The sequence below is a fragment of the Helianthus annuus genome, chromosome 1 (assembly GCF_002127325.2).
Source record: "Helianthus annuus cultivar XRQ/B chromosome 1, HanXRQr2.0-SUNRISE, whole genome shotgun sequence".
NCBI lineage: Eukaryota > Viridiplantae > Streptophyta > Magnoliopsida > Asterales > Asteraceae > Helianthus > Helianthus annuus.
In genome coordinates this window covers 132,669,217-132,683,454 of record NC_035433.2, presented here as the reverse complement: position 1 = coordinate 132,683,454, position 14,238 = coordinate 132,669,217, and the positions used below count along the sequence as shown (strand labels likewise).

The following is a 14,238-nucleotide window of genomic DNA, read 5'->3' as shown; positions in this document are numbered from 1 at the left end:
TTTCTATGTACACGACCTATTAAAAAATTAGGGATATAATTCTAATAACTAAATAGTTTCAAAAAATAAAAAATAACTAAATAGTTTCAAAATTTGAGCAGTGCGTATTTTACGAAATAAAGAAGCTAGGAAATTAATTACAAACATTGATAATAATAAAATGGACCGAGATTGGAAAAATACCGATATTGGATAAGTAAAATAGCGATACTTTGGGCTTACATTAATTAACAGATCATATAAGATAAGATAAATAGATAATAATCCCCTTTCATGCTATATATATAAATCAAGTAGTGCGTATTCTTCATGCAAGTTTATGTTGTCATTCGTCAACCTCTACAATCGTATTATCTTCTTCATATAACCTACTCGAATAACCACGTTATTCATGGATCAAATCGTTCCGAACATGCGTCAAGAACAGCCTGATTATCTCGATAACCTGCCTCCAGGCTATCGGTTTTGCCCAACGGATTCAGAACTCATACTCTACTACCTAAAACCAAAGATTGAAACCGGAAAACATCCCAAATGCCGGATATACGCGGTCAATCTTTACAACCACAGTCCTGAAGAACTTACAAGTAAGTAAAACTTATACCAACATAGATTATATATATAATTTGAATGACATATGTAGCGTATATTAGATTAGTTAATCTTGAAAATTGTTGTGTTTTGATAACAGATCAATACCGAGCTTGTGATGACAAATGGTACTTTTTTACACCAAGAGAGCGAAAATACGAAAAGGGGAATGTACCTAATAGAAGAACCGGGGACTTGGGGGTTTGGAAAGCAAGTCAGAAGTATACATTGGTTTATCATCATGATGCGACTGGATCGCGAGTGGTGGGAACGAAAAGAGGTTTAGGATATCATGACAGGACGGGTTGCAAGACATCATGGCTAATGCAGGAGTATGCTATGAATGATCCAAATCTTCCAATTAAAAGCCGACAAGACAGTAACAAGGTATGTGACCTACTCAGTGTAGAACTCAAACATCAGTGGCGAAGCTTGAGATTTCCGACGGGGGTCGAAAACGTATATACCCAAAAATTTCTATAGAGCCGGGGGTCAAAAACGTATATACCCAAAAATTTGTGTACGAAAGCTACATACATAATACTACTGAGCGAAAAGTTCAGGGGGTCCACCCGGCCCCTTCTAACCTTCGCCCCTACCAAACATTAACCCTAACATTTGTTTGTTTAAAAGACATTAACCCTAATATGGACGCGCCTCTTGTAACACGAACACAACCCGGCTAAAATTTGGTTTTTTCAACTTTACAAAAAATACAAAACCGAAACTGCACACTAAAATTTGGTTTCCAGAAAATATATAAACGGGTCGTCATTTTTTGTATGATCCAGTTATTTTAATTCGGTTATGTCAAATAATTTGGTTTCGGATTTGGTTTTGGTTTGATTTATCGGTTCTCTACTCACCCTTAAATTTTTATACAGGTTTTAACTGATTGGGTGATCTGTAAGATTTATAAGAAGAATAGTACCAATGAGACGAAGAACAGTATAGCTCAAGCTCCTCGTCAAGTGTTTGCAAGTGAAGGAACTGGTGAATATCAACAAAATATTTCAATGGCATACCCTAAAAACACTGCTCAAATCCCACATGGTGCTACAGCCATCACTTCACATGTTTATGTTGCACAATCGCGCGCTTACGCATCTCCAGTGTTGGATCAGATCGTTCCACAAAATCAGTCCATGTCGAACGCTACAAGCAGTTTTCGATATTATGAGGTTCCTTCAAATTCTACTTCAGCCGAATCGCTTGTTGATGCTGCACTACCATTTGGTTATACAACTCCAGTGACTTCAGAAGATGTTGCTATGGATGATTTCAATACAACACAGTCAGTTGTTGACAAGGACGACATGTTGGTGATTGATGATTGGATTTCTTTTGATGATTTCATGAAAACATACTGAGATAGTTAATGTAACTTTTGAGTTCTGTTGTTTTCTTTAGTGTGTGTGGGGCGAAACACACAAACAAATGTAAGATATCGTTAGAGCTCAACAAAATTTTGTTGACTTTGTGAACTGTTAAAGAAAAATGAAAAAAATAATTAAAGTTCTAGCTACTAAGATACACACAATTAAAATTTAAAATATAAGGGGTTTACTTTTCGATATCTTTTATATCTAGCGAGATGGGTCAAGTTATTCTACAAAGGCTTTTAATTGTAAGAAGTGTAAGAAGGATTTATAGAGTGACAAGTGTCTATCCAATAAGCTAAAAGTAAACCCATTACATCACCACCAAAAACCTAAACACCCACCCCCACCCCACCCCACCACCACCCAAAAACCTAACCCCCCCCCCCCAAAAAAAAAAAAAAAAAACTAAACCCCCCCCCCCCCCCCGCGGGCAAAAAAAAAAAAAAACTATACCTCACCAAAAAAACCTAACCCCCCCCCACCCCCAAAAAAACTAAACACCCGGCAAAAAAAAAAAAAAAAAAAAAATTTTTTTTTTTGGGGGGGGGGGTGGGTGATGTGGGGGGGGGGGGGGGTTTAGGTTTTTGGTGGTGGTGGATGTTTAAGGTTTTTTTTTTTTTTGTAGTGGGGTTTTTTGTGTAGTAGGTTTTTTTAGGTTATTGGACACTTGTCACTCTATAAATCCTTCTTACACTTCTTACAATTAAGATCCTTTGTATTTGATCCTAATCCCTAGCGAGATATTAGAAGTTTAACTTAGTTTAGTATAACTTTTTGGTAGTGTATGTAGGTATTTGGAGATGTAAAATCTTTAATCTTTTGCTGGTTTGAGGATGGATGTGATATTCACCCACAACAATAATTAAAAGTGGATGCATCTAGCATAGAACTAAATGATCTTTTGTCAAAACTAAAAACATGTTTTAATAATATATATGTATACGTACTAAGGTTAGCAACGTAGACGTAATACAAATCAATAGCTTCATGCAACCTCTTATTAGGAAGGAATGAGACATCTCGATCGTTTTTCCCATAATTACCCAAGTGCTGTGTAGCATGGTGTCGTCTTAAATTTCTCCAAATTAAAATATTTTAATTTAATTTAAACTTTAAACATAAATGTACTTAAAATGTTTTAATATAACTAAAAATAAAAATTACATAAATACAACAATAAAAATAACAAAGATATAAATTTAATTACAATAAAATAAAATAAAATAACCTGCAACATTTTATTAAAGTAAACCTGGATATTCATTTGGTTCATTTGGACGTACGTTTAGTGTCAATGCTCCAAATGCTCGATAAGATCTGATTTAAGGTTATTGTGAGTCGTTCATGATTGTAATAGTGAAATAATATTGTCTTCAACTATTCTTTCGTTTGGAAGATCCTTTATGTGTTCAGGAGATCTTACCACATCATCGTGATTCAAAATCATATTTTGTAGGATTATATACATGCACACATGATTTTTCTAATCTTTTGGGGATGTAGTGCCTTTGCAGGTTGTTGAAGTATGTTTCACCTACCTTTTGGGACCCTGAAAGCTCGTTCAACGTCCTTTCGTGTTGCTTCTTGTGCTTTCTGGAAGCGACAACATACATTTTAAATTGTTTTCAGAAGGATGCGACAACGTCTTCACTATGGTTTCCCATCAGTGGAATATCCCATCCGCAAGATATACGAAAAAGGACAAAGAGGGGCGATTCCATCCAAATAACTATTGAATAAAGGCAATCGGTTGATGATATTGATGTCGTTGTTTGATCCAATGTGTCCAAAAAACACGTGCCAACACCACTAGTCTTGAGACACCATCACTTTAAGTATAATCGTTGGAATCTTATAATCATCCCTTTTGAATTAACATCACCATTCTCATGTACGTGCATACAATCTATGTTCCCTATCATTCCTGGAAAGCCATGTCATTGATCATATGCCGCACGTAAATGTTGAATGTCGGTTATATTGGATATAACTAGGAGGTCGGCCCTGTGCGACGCAAGCCAAGGGAAAAAGAGGAGGTCGATTTCACATGGGGAATCACGAAATTGTAGGGTTGAAGTCTAGATTCTGCCTTCCAGGAATGATACGGATCGATGACTTTATATATTTTAGGGATTCAAGCTCCAATCACTACTGGGTTATGGCCGAATCTTTTTTAAGTAGCACTTTAGTTCAGTCCATAGGTCCAAGTCGGGTTTCACCATGAAAAGAACCGAGAACTAACCCAACCCGATTTTATATGAAAAATTGGAACCGATATAAATACCTAGGTACTTGGGTTCGGGTCGGGTTGGGTATATTTTCAGTTCGGTTCTCGATTATTTTTGGTCCGGACCTAAACTTGCTCACCCCTATCATCTTCTTTCTTTATTTTTTATTTTTTTTTTGTTTATAACCCTTTCAAACTATGTGTTTTCCCCTTATTACCATAACTATTAGTTTTAATCAGGTTTGACCCCTTTGCAATATAAATTTTTTCTTTTTATTAAATTCCATCATAGTATCTTTTTTTTTTTATAAAAAATACTATTTTGCCAATATAAACTCATTTTTAAGATATAATATTTACATTTAATTTATATCTTAATCTCACAAAAATCCAGGATGTTACAGTTTGCTAGCTGTTAAACGATTATTTAAAAAACATTTTTATACTATTTATATCTCTCCATTTAACCTATTCTTACCATACAATTCTACTCTTAATTTTCTTATCTACAACTTTTTTTTCTCTAATTTTTACCACCTGTCGCAAATGGCTAGGAAAAGTTGTATCCAAGAAGAGGAAGTTGCCTTCACTATGTCTTGGATGAGTGCCGCCTTTGAAAAATTCACTCTAACATTTGGGTGGACCCGATCGAAGGTTACATGAAATTTATTCATAGTTTGGGTTGATCAATGGCATGGCTCATAGATTTAACCAAACCTACAACGAGACAGACTAATGGTAATGGTATCATAGCAAACGATTGTGGTTGTCCATCGCAAGTGCCGGAGGTGGTATGCGACCCGACTATTTAATCTTGTTTCATCGTGATAAATTTTGCGAAGCAATTTTGAATGAGAAACCGTTTAGAATTTTAATTTTAATCTAATATGTAATTTCTATTTTAATTAAGTACTTTTAATTATTTAAGTTTTTAGTTTTATGTAGTTTTTAAGTTTTACATTTAACAATGTAGTTTTAAGTTTTAATTTTAAGTAACTAGTTTTTATGCACCTTTTATTTTATAATTAACATTTTAATCTTTAAATTTAGTTTTTGTATTGTTAAAAAACTAGTATTTTTCCCGCCGTGCGTTGCGGCGGCGCGCAACGGGTGGAAATGTTTAGTAAGACACGTGTAAAAGACAATGTGTAAGACACAATGCGCTACACACAATTCGTAAAACACAATGCGTAAAAGATAATTTAAAAAAAGACAAACAAACACTAAAAGTTTACACTTAGTTTTGTTCAAAGGGATGCCTAAGCATAATAAACTTCACATACAGATCTCAAAAGTTCATTCAGTGCTATGCTTGCAAGCAAGTGGTTTCATGCTCTATGCAATGAAAGCTGCAGTAACCTAGTAGTTTCTTCTCGGTCAAACATAATGCCATTCATTGTTGCCACTAATTCGAAACAACATGAAGCAAAACTGATGAGATGGGGAGGCAAACGGCAGACCTCAACTCAGTGGTCTTGTGGAATACGGATGATACATGGGTTCTGATGATGTCAATGTGGTTCTGCAGACGCCAATATGCATCTGTTGACTGTTGTTACCCTTCCATCTTTTATCTTCGTCTGTAGGATTCCTACTACAACAACACCTTTCATTGTTGCAATTTTATGACATCTATGTAAGGATTTAAACCCTAATTAATAATAGAAGTTGAAGTGAAGGCCCAGTTGCCCAATTCTGAAACCTACGAAACCCTAATTTCACTCCTCATCACTTTCCACATCAGAACACACAACGAACACAATTTCGTAGACGGCTTCGCCAGAGAAGTCTCCCCCAGTCGCGGGCGCCGTCCTCTGTAAACGACCAGCTAACCGCTAAGTGCATCGGCGGTGGTTGAACTTCTTCACGAAACATCGTACTGCCGCTCATCGGGCTTCGTATGACAGTTGATGTTGTTGGATATGTGAAGAATACCTTCTGCACGCTAGATCCTCCAACGCTGCCGCCATCGTCTGTCGCTGCTGCTGGAGCCATGGTAATGGCGGTTCTTAACTAAAAATTCATCTCTCCATTGAGCTCGCGACCCCCTACTTATGCAGTTAATAACAATGTGGTGGGTGCGGTGGTGTCACCGTTGCACTCTCCCTCTCATCTCTCTTTGAAGACTGTGGGATATAAATATTTTATCAGGTCGGTCAAAAAAATACATACTACTTTGCTAGGGAGGGCTGTTTAAGGAATTTGGTTGACTTTGGAGATGTGTGTTTTCAGAGGTGGGCATGAACGGCAATTGTCAGTTGTATGAGACTTGGAAACCTGAACTGTTCCTAAGAGCTTTCATGTTTTGTTATTTTATATAAAATTATATGGTTAATTCCTGGGGTGATGCGCTCTTATTAGGCTTGACGGGGCGGTCCCGTTGTTTTTATAACGCAAAGTTTATCACGCGTGGATTCCCACCGCCGCATCAAAACTCAACGCGTTATTTTGTGGAAAAAATCAGATTCCGTTATTTTTTTAACGCGTTATGATTTTGGTTTGTGAGGGTATTTGTTGGTTGGGGGGAAATTGTTGGGTGTGGTGGTGAGTGATGACCACCCCTAGTAAAAATGGTTGTGAGTGATGGAAAAATGGTCAATGACATGGCAAAACTTGATTGGTGCTTGTGAGTGATAAATTCTATCACTAGTGAACCACCCCTAGTCCCCTTAAAATTAAGTACTTTGGATACTTTTGAGGTGCCAAAATTTCATCGGCTAGTTAAAATTTTGAGTACTCGAAGTAAATGGGTAAGATATATGACTAGCTTATTTGAGAAAGACAATTATTATTATACATATCAATTTAGGGTTATGATATAATAGAAAGTTTATTTGGTTAAGAAGGCTAGTAAGTAATCTTGATCATCCATTTATTTAATCAAAGGTTAAGATTAAATGAGGAAAATTGAAGGGAAGAAAAGAGGCGCGTGAGTTTGTTTAGAGGCATTCTAGTCAATCCAAGGCAATAGTTTCTCTCTCCTCCAATTCCCCCTCATTTTTATACGTTAATAACTCTTTCATACGACATTATTTTTTTTTATAAAAATTGCACCAAAAAAACGAGCGTTTTTTTATCTTTAAAACGAATATACTATTGCTATATTTTCGAATTTTTTTTTCTAAAACACAGTTGCGTAAAACGCAATGAAAAAAACCCAGTAGAACGCAATGGAAAAAAAAACCTAAAAAATGACATTTTTCTAAAACACAATGCACCAAAAACACAAAGAAATTTCTTATTTGTAAAACGCAATGGCCAGAAAACACAAAGAAATGTCTTATTTCTAAAACGCAATAGCCTAAAAACACAAAAGAAAGTGTACTTTCTAAAACGCAATGGACTGAAAACACATAAAAATGTGTTTTACTTAAAACACAATGCACCAAAAACACAAAAAAATCTCTTATTTATAAAACGCAATTACCAGAAAACACGTAAAAATGTCTCCTTTCTAAAACGCAATAGCCTAAAAACACAAAAGAAAATGTACTTTCTAAAACGCAATGAACTGAAAACACATAAAAATGTGTTTTACCTAAAACGCAATGCACCAAAAACACAAAGAAATGTCTTATTTCTAAAACGCAATGGCCAAAAAACACTTAAAATGTCTGTTTTCTAAAACGCAATAGACTGAAAACACATAAAAATGTGTTTTACCTAAAACGCAATGCACAAAAAACACAAAGAAATGTCTTATTTGTAAAACACAATGGCCAGAAAACACTTAAAAATGTCTCCTTTCTAAAACGCAATGGCCTAAAAAAACAAAAGAAAATGTTCTCTCTAAAACGCAATGGATTGAAAACACCTAAAAATGTGTTTTACCTAAAACGCAATGACTAAAATCACTTCAAAAATGTGTTTTTCTAAAACGCAATGGTCAGAAAACACATAAAAATGTCTTAGTTCTAAAACGCAATGGCTTAAAAACACCAAAGAAAGTGTTTTCTCTTTTAAACGCATTGAACCAGGACAATGGTTTTGTCTGTGAATTATCTCGACCCCAGCCAGGGGCTCTGCCCCTTGGACCCCGCTAGGGGCTGCCGCCCCTTGGACCCTGCTACCATGCTCTCTTTCAGACAACAGTAAAATCTTGCTTTACAGCTGTAGATGTAAAAGCAGTACGTCAGTTGAGTGTAGTTGAGGGTTTGTAGAGTGTTGAGCTTGATGAAGTACTTATAGAGACTGAAGCAAGCATGAGACAACAGTAAAATCTTGCTTTGGATTATAACTTGAAGTTGGATTCTAACTAAACCATTTGGTATTTGAAAGGGGTAATACTTCCAGCTATAAATTGCTTCTCTATTTAGCTGGTCAATCTGAAAGGGGTAATACTTGACTGGTTTTAATTGTTTTCATAAAAAAAAACTTCTCTATTTGTAAATTATTGTTTTAGTAATAAAAACAATATTATACATTTATTCCTATTTTACGACCAGCTAACCCTTTTTTTCAACATTATGTCCTATTTGATCATTTTATCACTAAGCACTAAGATATTAATCATATCTAATTATCTTATTAGGTTATTTAACATCACATAATCAGTTTTGAAACGCATGTCCAAACGCCCCATAACAAAAATCACCATTGTGCTATTACCTCTTGACCATAAGTAAGAAGAGGGATCTTGTGGCTAAGATCGTTTGCGCTGACCACCAATGCAGTGGCAAAACCAGTAATATTGGATGCAACAGGCCCAAAATTCTGGCGCGAAGGAAGTTCAGAAAAACTATGATGAGGGTCTCTCCTATCATTGTTTCAGAGATTAAATTCATTATCCAAATCATCAAATTCATCCTCTTCTTCATCACCATTCACTCTTGGATTCCCTGGTATTTAAACTTCCTGTTAGGTTCTTTGATATTCACTAAATGACACTTAAAAAATTCATAACATGGATACCTTTGATTTGTTTGTATCTGGTTTTGCATTGAGGGCAAGCTTGATTACCCTCTTCATTCATATTCATAACAAGATCTGCAAATAGGAAATGCACATTCATTACAAGCCACAAATGGCTCCCCATCAACTGTTATTTCAATCTCATCATTGCAAACAACCATGAATCAGCGGTTCAGTTGAGCAAACAGGCCAGATCATGTTTCAGTGTTCTCAGAAGCATTCCAAAAAGCATGAGTCGGGATGGTTTTTGGGTATCTTTAGTTATAGTGCACCCAAAAAGCATGAGTCGGGTTGGTTTTTGGTTATCTTTAGTTATATTTGCATAACAAAACTTTGTAATCATTTTATTCGGTTCAACTGTATATATAAACCATGTAACTTTAAGTCGCAGATTTAAGTCGCACATTTTATTCGGTTCAACTGTATATAAACCACGTAAATTTAAGTCGCACAGTTAAAATTCTTTTGAGTAACTAAACGATCAACCCACAAACCCAGTAAATCAACCCAAACACCCATTTCATGGGTTCGACCCAAAACTGACCCGAACCTATTTAGACTAACCCATAAAACAAACCATGAATTATCATCAATGTTATTATTGTAAATGATAAATGAATGAACTGCTAACAAAAAATTTAATAGTACAAACAAAGTAGTGTTTGTGGGTCAGCTCAACCTAACCAATCAAGTGCCGATCTTTACAGCTCTAGAAAAAGCATATAAATGTAAAACAATACTTACAGGGTAATCATCATGCACACGCCAGATGCTCTCGCCAAGTAGGTTTGCTACCAATAAGACAGTCAGCGGTGGTAAATAGTTATTTTCAGACACCGGAATGGTATTCGTGGTAATCACCTCTTGAAATAGACCACTTGACAACCGATCAATTGCTAGTGGACTGCCGTAAAACATATCCACTTAACTTAAACCATTCATTTTCATATGGAAGAGACAAAGTATGAGGTAAAAGGTGTGTGAGTTACCTGAAAACAGCATGCGTGCTGTATGCATAAACTTCCATGCCTCTTCCCCTTCACGATGCAACAGGTCTGCTCCTTTGGCAATAGTACCTATAAACACAAAATCAACATATTAATCGCCATATAAAGAGATACAAGAGGAAGAAGAAAGTAAATCTCACCAGCAGTATCGATCATGTCATCCACCATAACTGCTACTTTACCTTTCACATCACCGTTCAAATTCGTTACCTGAAAAGGGTAATATCAGAAACATCAAAAGGGAGAATATAATTCTTTCCTTCATCTATAAACTTCTTACTTCAGCTACATTGTGCCCATGACGCCGCTTATCAACAATGGTCAATGGCGCATCAGATAACTTTTTAGCAAAAGCTCGTGCTCTAGCAACTCCACCAACATCCGAGGGCACCCATAGTTGTTAATTGCGAATAGCGACAAATAGCGATAAGGTACCTATAAGCCACATAGCGAATAACGATAAATAGTGGGCGGAAATTTTATAAACAGCGATACGTATGAAAATTTTTTAAATATTTTTATATGTATATTATATCAAAATACCCTGGTATATATGCCATTTTACATATATATTTAACAAAAACGTATAATCCAGCCATTTTATAGCTATATTTACTTGCTATTTATATCAAAAGAAATTAATTGTCACTATTCTCGCTATGAGTCGCTATAATCCTAAATCAGCCATGTTTACCGATTTTGCACCGTCCATTGCCACCTTGAGAGCCGCCACGTTTACCAAATTTGCCAAATCAGCACCTAAAAATACGATAAACAGATCGTAAACTGAACTGACATAAAGAATTATGTAAATATAAACTGTTGCTGGTCTTGAACAACATCAACCTTTCGAGTAATGTATTGTACTTACATTTTGAATTTCGGTAACCTTCGACTTCTGGCTTTTTAACCGTTCACCGCCTGCATTCTCGATCAGCTCTCCCTAACACCACTCTCAAATCTCCAGCATTCGCAATGTAAATCAACCCTTTACAAATAACACCTACCAAACAGCACGTCTCCACAGACGCTATTTGCGGGCATATCCGCCATTGTTCTCTTACAACCGAAAGAAACTCATATCTTGATAACATTCGCAGACATATCTTGATCCTCAGACGCAAATCCTGAACCAAAATAAACAAATACTTTATAAAGTTTCACTCTCAAATCTCCAGCATTCGCAATGTAAATCAACCCTTTACAAATAACACCTACCAAACAGCACATCCCCACAGACGCTATTTGCGGGCATATCCGCCATTGTTCTCTAACAACCGAAAGAAACTCATATCTTGATAACATTCGCAGACATATCTTGATCCTCAGACGCAAATCCTGAACCAAAATAAACAAATACTTTATAAAGTTTCACACTTACACAATCGAATCGAATTCTTGAAACCGTTTAACCGAACTTACTCTTGAGATTAGCAAACAGATTCTCGTTAACGAATCTTGACGTCTCCGGTCCACCATGTCCCTCATAGACGCCGATGAACGTTTCGTACGGACCTGAATTCATCGAACTCAACGGTCCTGATTCCACCTGGCTGATCTAACAAATTGTTTGCTTGAATCACAACCATTGAAAATTCATCACTTACATGCATCAATGAACACAAAATTGGAAAAGGAACTTTACCTAGAAAGGCATTGAGCAAGCAGATAAATCCCAAACCTTGAAGGGTTTATGTACCATCCTTTCTCGATAACCAACCTCCCAGATGCTTATGTGATATAGAAAACAAAATCATGTAAGAAAATCGCAAAAGTGATATAGAAAACGAAAGGGACTGATCTGGCCTGCAAAGGCAGTTAGCCTCACTAACCCAGACTATTAGTTCTCACCTTGGAGACAACTTTTCCTAAGTAGTCGGAACCCTCATCTCTTAAATCATAAGCTTTATAGACACCTGCAAGATGATAACTGTATGCACAAATACACAACATCAAAAGGCTGTACCAAATAATGCTACAAAGACATCAATTAAGACAATTTGTTTCATTAAAGATACAAATCTTACCTGTTGAAGTGCCGCTAGAAATAGTTGCTCGACCAGTCGACCCCATGTATGATGTACCACTTCCGTTCTCGCAACATCAAGGAAATAATCAATCAAACGGCAGTAAATGTCCTTCCAAACTCATACAATTCCACAAATCTTCAAGTGTAACCATAATATTTCATTAACAGTGAAAAGTATTGATTCAACAAAAGAAGTAAACTGTACATAATCATGAGGAAGCGATAACTGTTTCCCTGTCTCCTTAAGCAGTCGCTCCAGCTCAGCATTTGCAGACGCCATAACCTCGCACTGTTCGAAACCCTAGCAAAAAAACCACAGTCAAAGAAACCGAAAACCAAACGAAATCTCCCTAAAAAAACACAAAACACATAAAAAAGCCTATAAATTTAAACAAAAAATCAAGAAATCTTGTAAATAAACCCTAGACTTGTAAATAAACCCGAGAAATCTACTTACAAAGAACAGAGTGCTTGTTGTGCTATTCTAGAGAGAAATCTACTACAAATAAACCATAGATCTTGCCAGATCTTCCACCCACAAGCACCATCATTGACAAACCCACAATCAAAAGGAAGATCTGAAACATTACCCAGATTAGATTCAAATAACAAAAAAAAAAAAAAAAGATATGGTAACAAGAAAGGTACCCTACAGTAGCCACCGGGAAAGAAGCCATAGAAATCGATCTGGTGTCGGATCTGGTGTCGAATCTGCTGAGATAGTGTCGGATCTTGAAGCCACCGGGAAAGAAGCCATGAAGCGACTGTTGGAGTGGAGAAGGGGAGAAGACGGTGATGGCGACGACCGGTTCGATGGAGGAGCGGTGGAGGATCGATGGATGAAATGAAGGTTAGGGTTAGGGTTTGTAGAGAAAGGTGGAGCGTCTGGATGGATGAAACGAATTTTGTGGTTAGATAGAGTGAATGAAAGATTATATTGGATCCATCAAACTAAAAACGAGTCAAGTTAATCCGGGTAAGATCCGCGTGGGTATCAGGTGTTGAAAACAAGTTTTCAACACTTTGTGCTTAACAGGTTTGTACAATGGGCTTTAAAGACTTGTAAAGTGGCAAATGACCATTCTATCCTTCCTATATGCTTTATAAAGTAGTATAGATATATATATCCTTAAAAAACCCCGTGTATTGTACGAATTGAATAAATCTAATTTTATACATCAAATAATAAAAAGTTATATCCTAAAAAACCTCATGTATTACATGGGTCGAGTAAATGTAATTTTGTATAGTGAAAATAAAAATATTTAATATATTAACACAAAGTTTGGTTTTCGTGATAAAAATAGATTATTCTGTTGTTGCAAAATTTGTTAATGTAGTCTCAATAAATTTAACCCTTTATTTAAAACTCTATAAATGTATAAATGATAAATAATATTAGTTAATTTTATTTTAAGTTTCATAAAATCTATTTGATAACAAACTAAACAAAATGTTCAAATATATAGTTAAGATCAAATTAGATAATTAAGTTTGAATTTGAAGTAAATAGATAAATATAAAAGTAATAATTAATTCAAATAAATAATATTATAAATGAGAAGAAGATTAAACTAAATAATAATTATCCATAAGATATTAAACTAAATAATATTTAGTAGGAGGATTATCTTTAATGAATTAGAAGAGATTAAACTAAAATAATAGTTATCTACAAGAGATGCTCTAATATGATGACAAGTGTCCCCAAAGTGATTTCTTTTATTATATAGTAAAGATAAAGATGATGATAATGACATTGGCGAGCTGAGCTCAAGCCGAGCTTTGGCTCGTTTAAGCGATATTGAAGCGAGTTCGAGCCGATCTTTTAGCTTGGTTGTTCTCAAAATATCTCGAGTCGAGCTCGAGCTTAACTCACGAGCCGAGCTCGAGCTCAAATGAGTAGACTCGAACCAAGCCGAGCTCGAGCTTCATAAAACATGACGGGCTCGGGCTTGGCCCGACTCGAAATGCATGACATAATCACTTGACATCTTAGAGGATGTTTGTGATTACGTTTTAAAGTGATTATTTGATTATTGCGTTTATAAAACATAAAGAATCTAAAAAAATGTTTGGATGAAAAAGTGA

The 14,238-nt window shown here is 35.8% G+C and overlaps 2 protein-coding genes and 1 long non-coding RNA gene across 3 annotated transcripts; 1 reads left to right on the top strand and 2 right to left on the bottom strand.

Moving 5' to 3' along the window:
* Positions 1-205: 205 nt before the first annotated feature.
* LOC110939955 (NAC domain-containing protein 67) lies at positions 206-1,986 on the top strand. Its single transcript, XM_022181519.2, has 3 exons — positions 206-587; positions 692-978; positions 1,476-1,986. Exons 1-3 carry the CDS (start codon positions 392-394, stop codon positions 1,959-1,961), a joined length of 969 nt encoding a protein of 322 aa, XP_022037211.1. The 5' UTR covers positions 206-391; the 3' UTR covers positions 1,962-1,986.
* Positions 1,987-8,644: 6,658 nt separating this feature from the next.
* Positions 8,645-10,058, bottom strand: LOC118480203. The gene is made up of 3 exons (XR_004861821.1): positions 9,856-10,058; positions 9,112-9,186; positions 8,645-9,038 (listed from the first exon to the last, which is right to left on the bottom strand). It is a non-coding gene; the product is annotated as an uncharacterized LOC118480203 (long non-coding RNA).
* Positions 10,059-11,882: 1,824 nt separating this feature from the next.
* LOC110878771 lies at positions 11,883-14,141 on the bottom strand. Its single transcript, XM_035989284.1, has 5 exons — positions 14,088-14,141; positions 12,605-13,098; positions 12,353-12,448; positions 12,146-12,204; positions 11,883-12,048 (listed from the first exon to the last, which is right to left on the bottom strand). Exons 1-5 carry the CDS (start codon positions 14,139-14,141, stop codon positions 12,011-12,013), a joined length of 741 nt encoding a protein of 246 aa, XP_035845177.1. The 3' UTR covers positions 11,883-12,010.
* Positions 14,142-14,238: the final 97 nt, after the last annotated feature.

Excerpts from the sequence above, each read along its gene's own strand:
- LOC110939955 (XM_022181519.2), top strand. The coding sequence starts at position 392 with ATGGATCAAATCGTTCCGAACATGCGTCAAGAACAGCCTGATTATCTC. Across the intron at positions 588-691 it reads CAGTCCTGAAGAACTTACAA|ATCAATACCGAGCTTGTGAT; the intron begins GTAAGTAAAACT and ends TTTTGATAACAG. Across the intron at positions 979-1,475 it reads GCCGACAAGACAGTAACAAG|GTTTTAACTGATTGGGTGAT; the intron begins GTATGTGACCTA and ends ATTTTTATACAG.
- LOC110878771 (XM_035989284.1), bottom strand. The coding sequence starts at position 14,141 with ATGTCAAGTGATTATGTCATGCATTTCGAGTCGGGCCAAGCCCGAGCC. Across the intron at positions 13,099-14,087 it reads GCCAAGCCCGAGCCCGTCAT|TTTGATGGATCCAATATAAT; the intron begins GTTTTATGAAGC and ends ACTCGTTTTTAG. Across the intron at positions 12,449-12,604 it reads CAACAAGCACTCTGTTCTTT|GGTTTCGAACAGTGCGAGGT; the intron begins GTAAGTAGATTT and ends TTTTTTTGCTAG.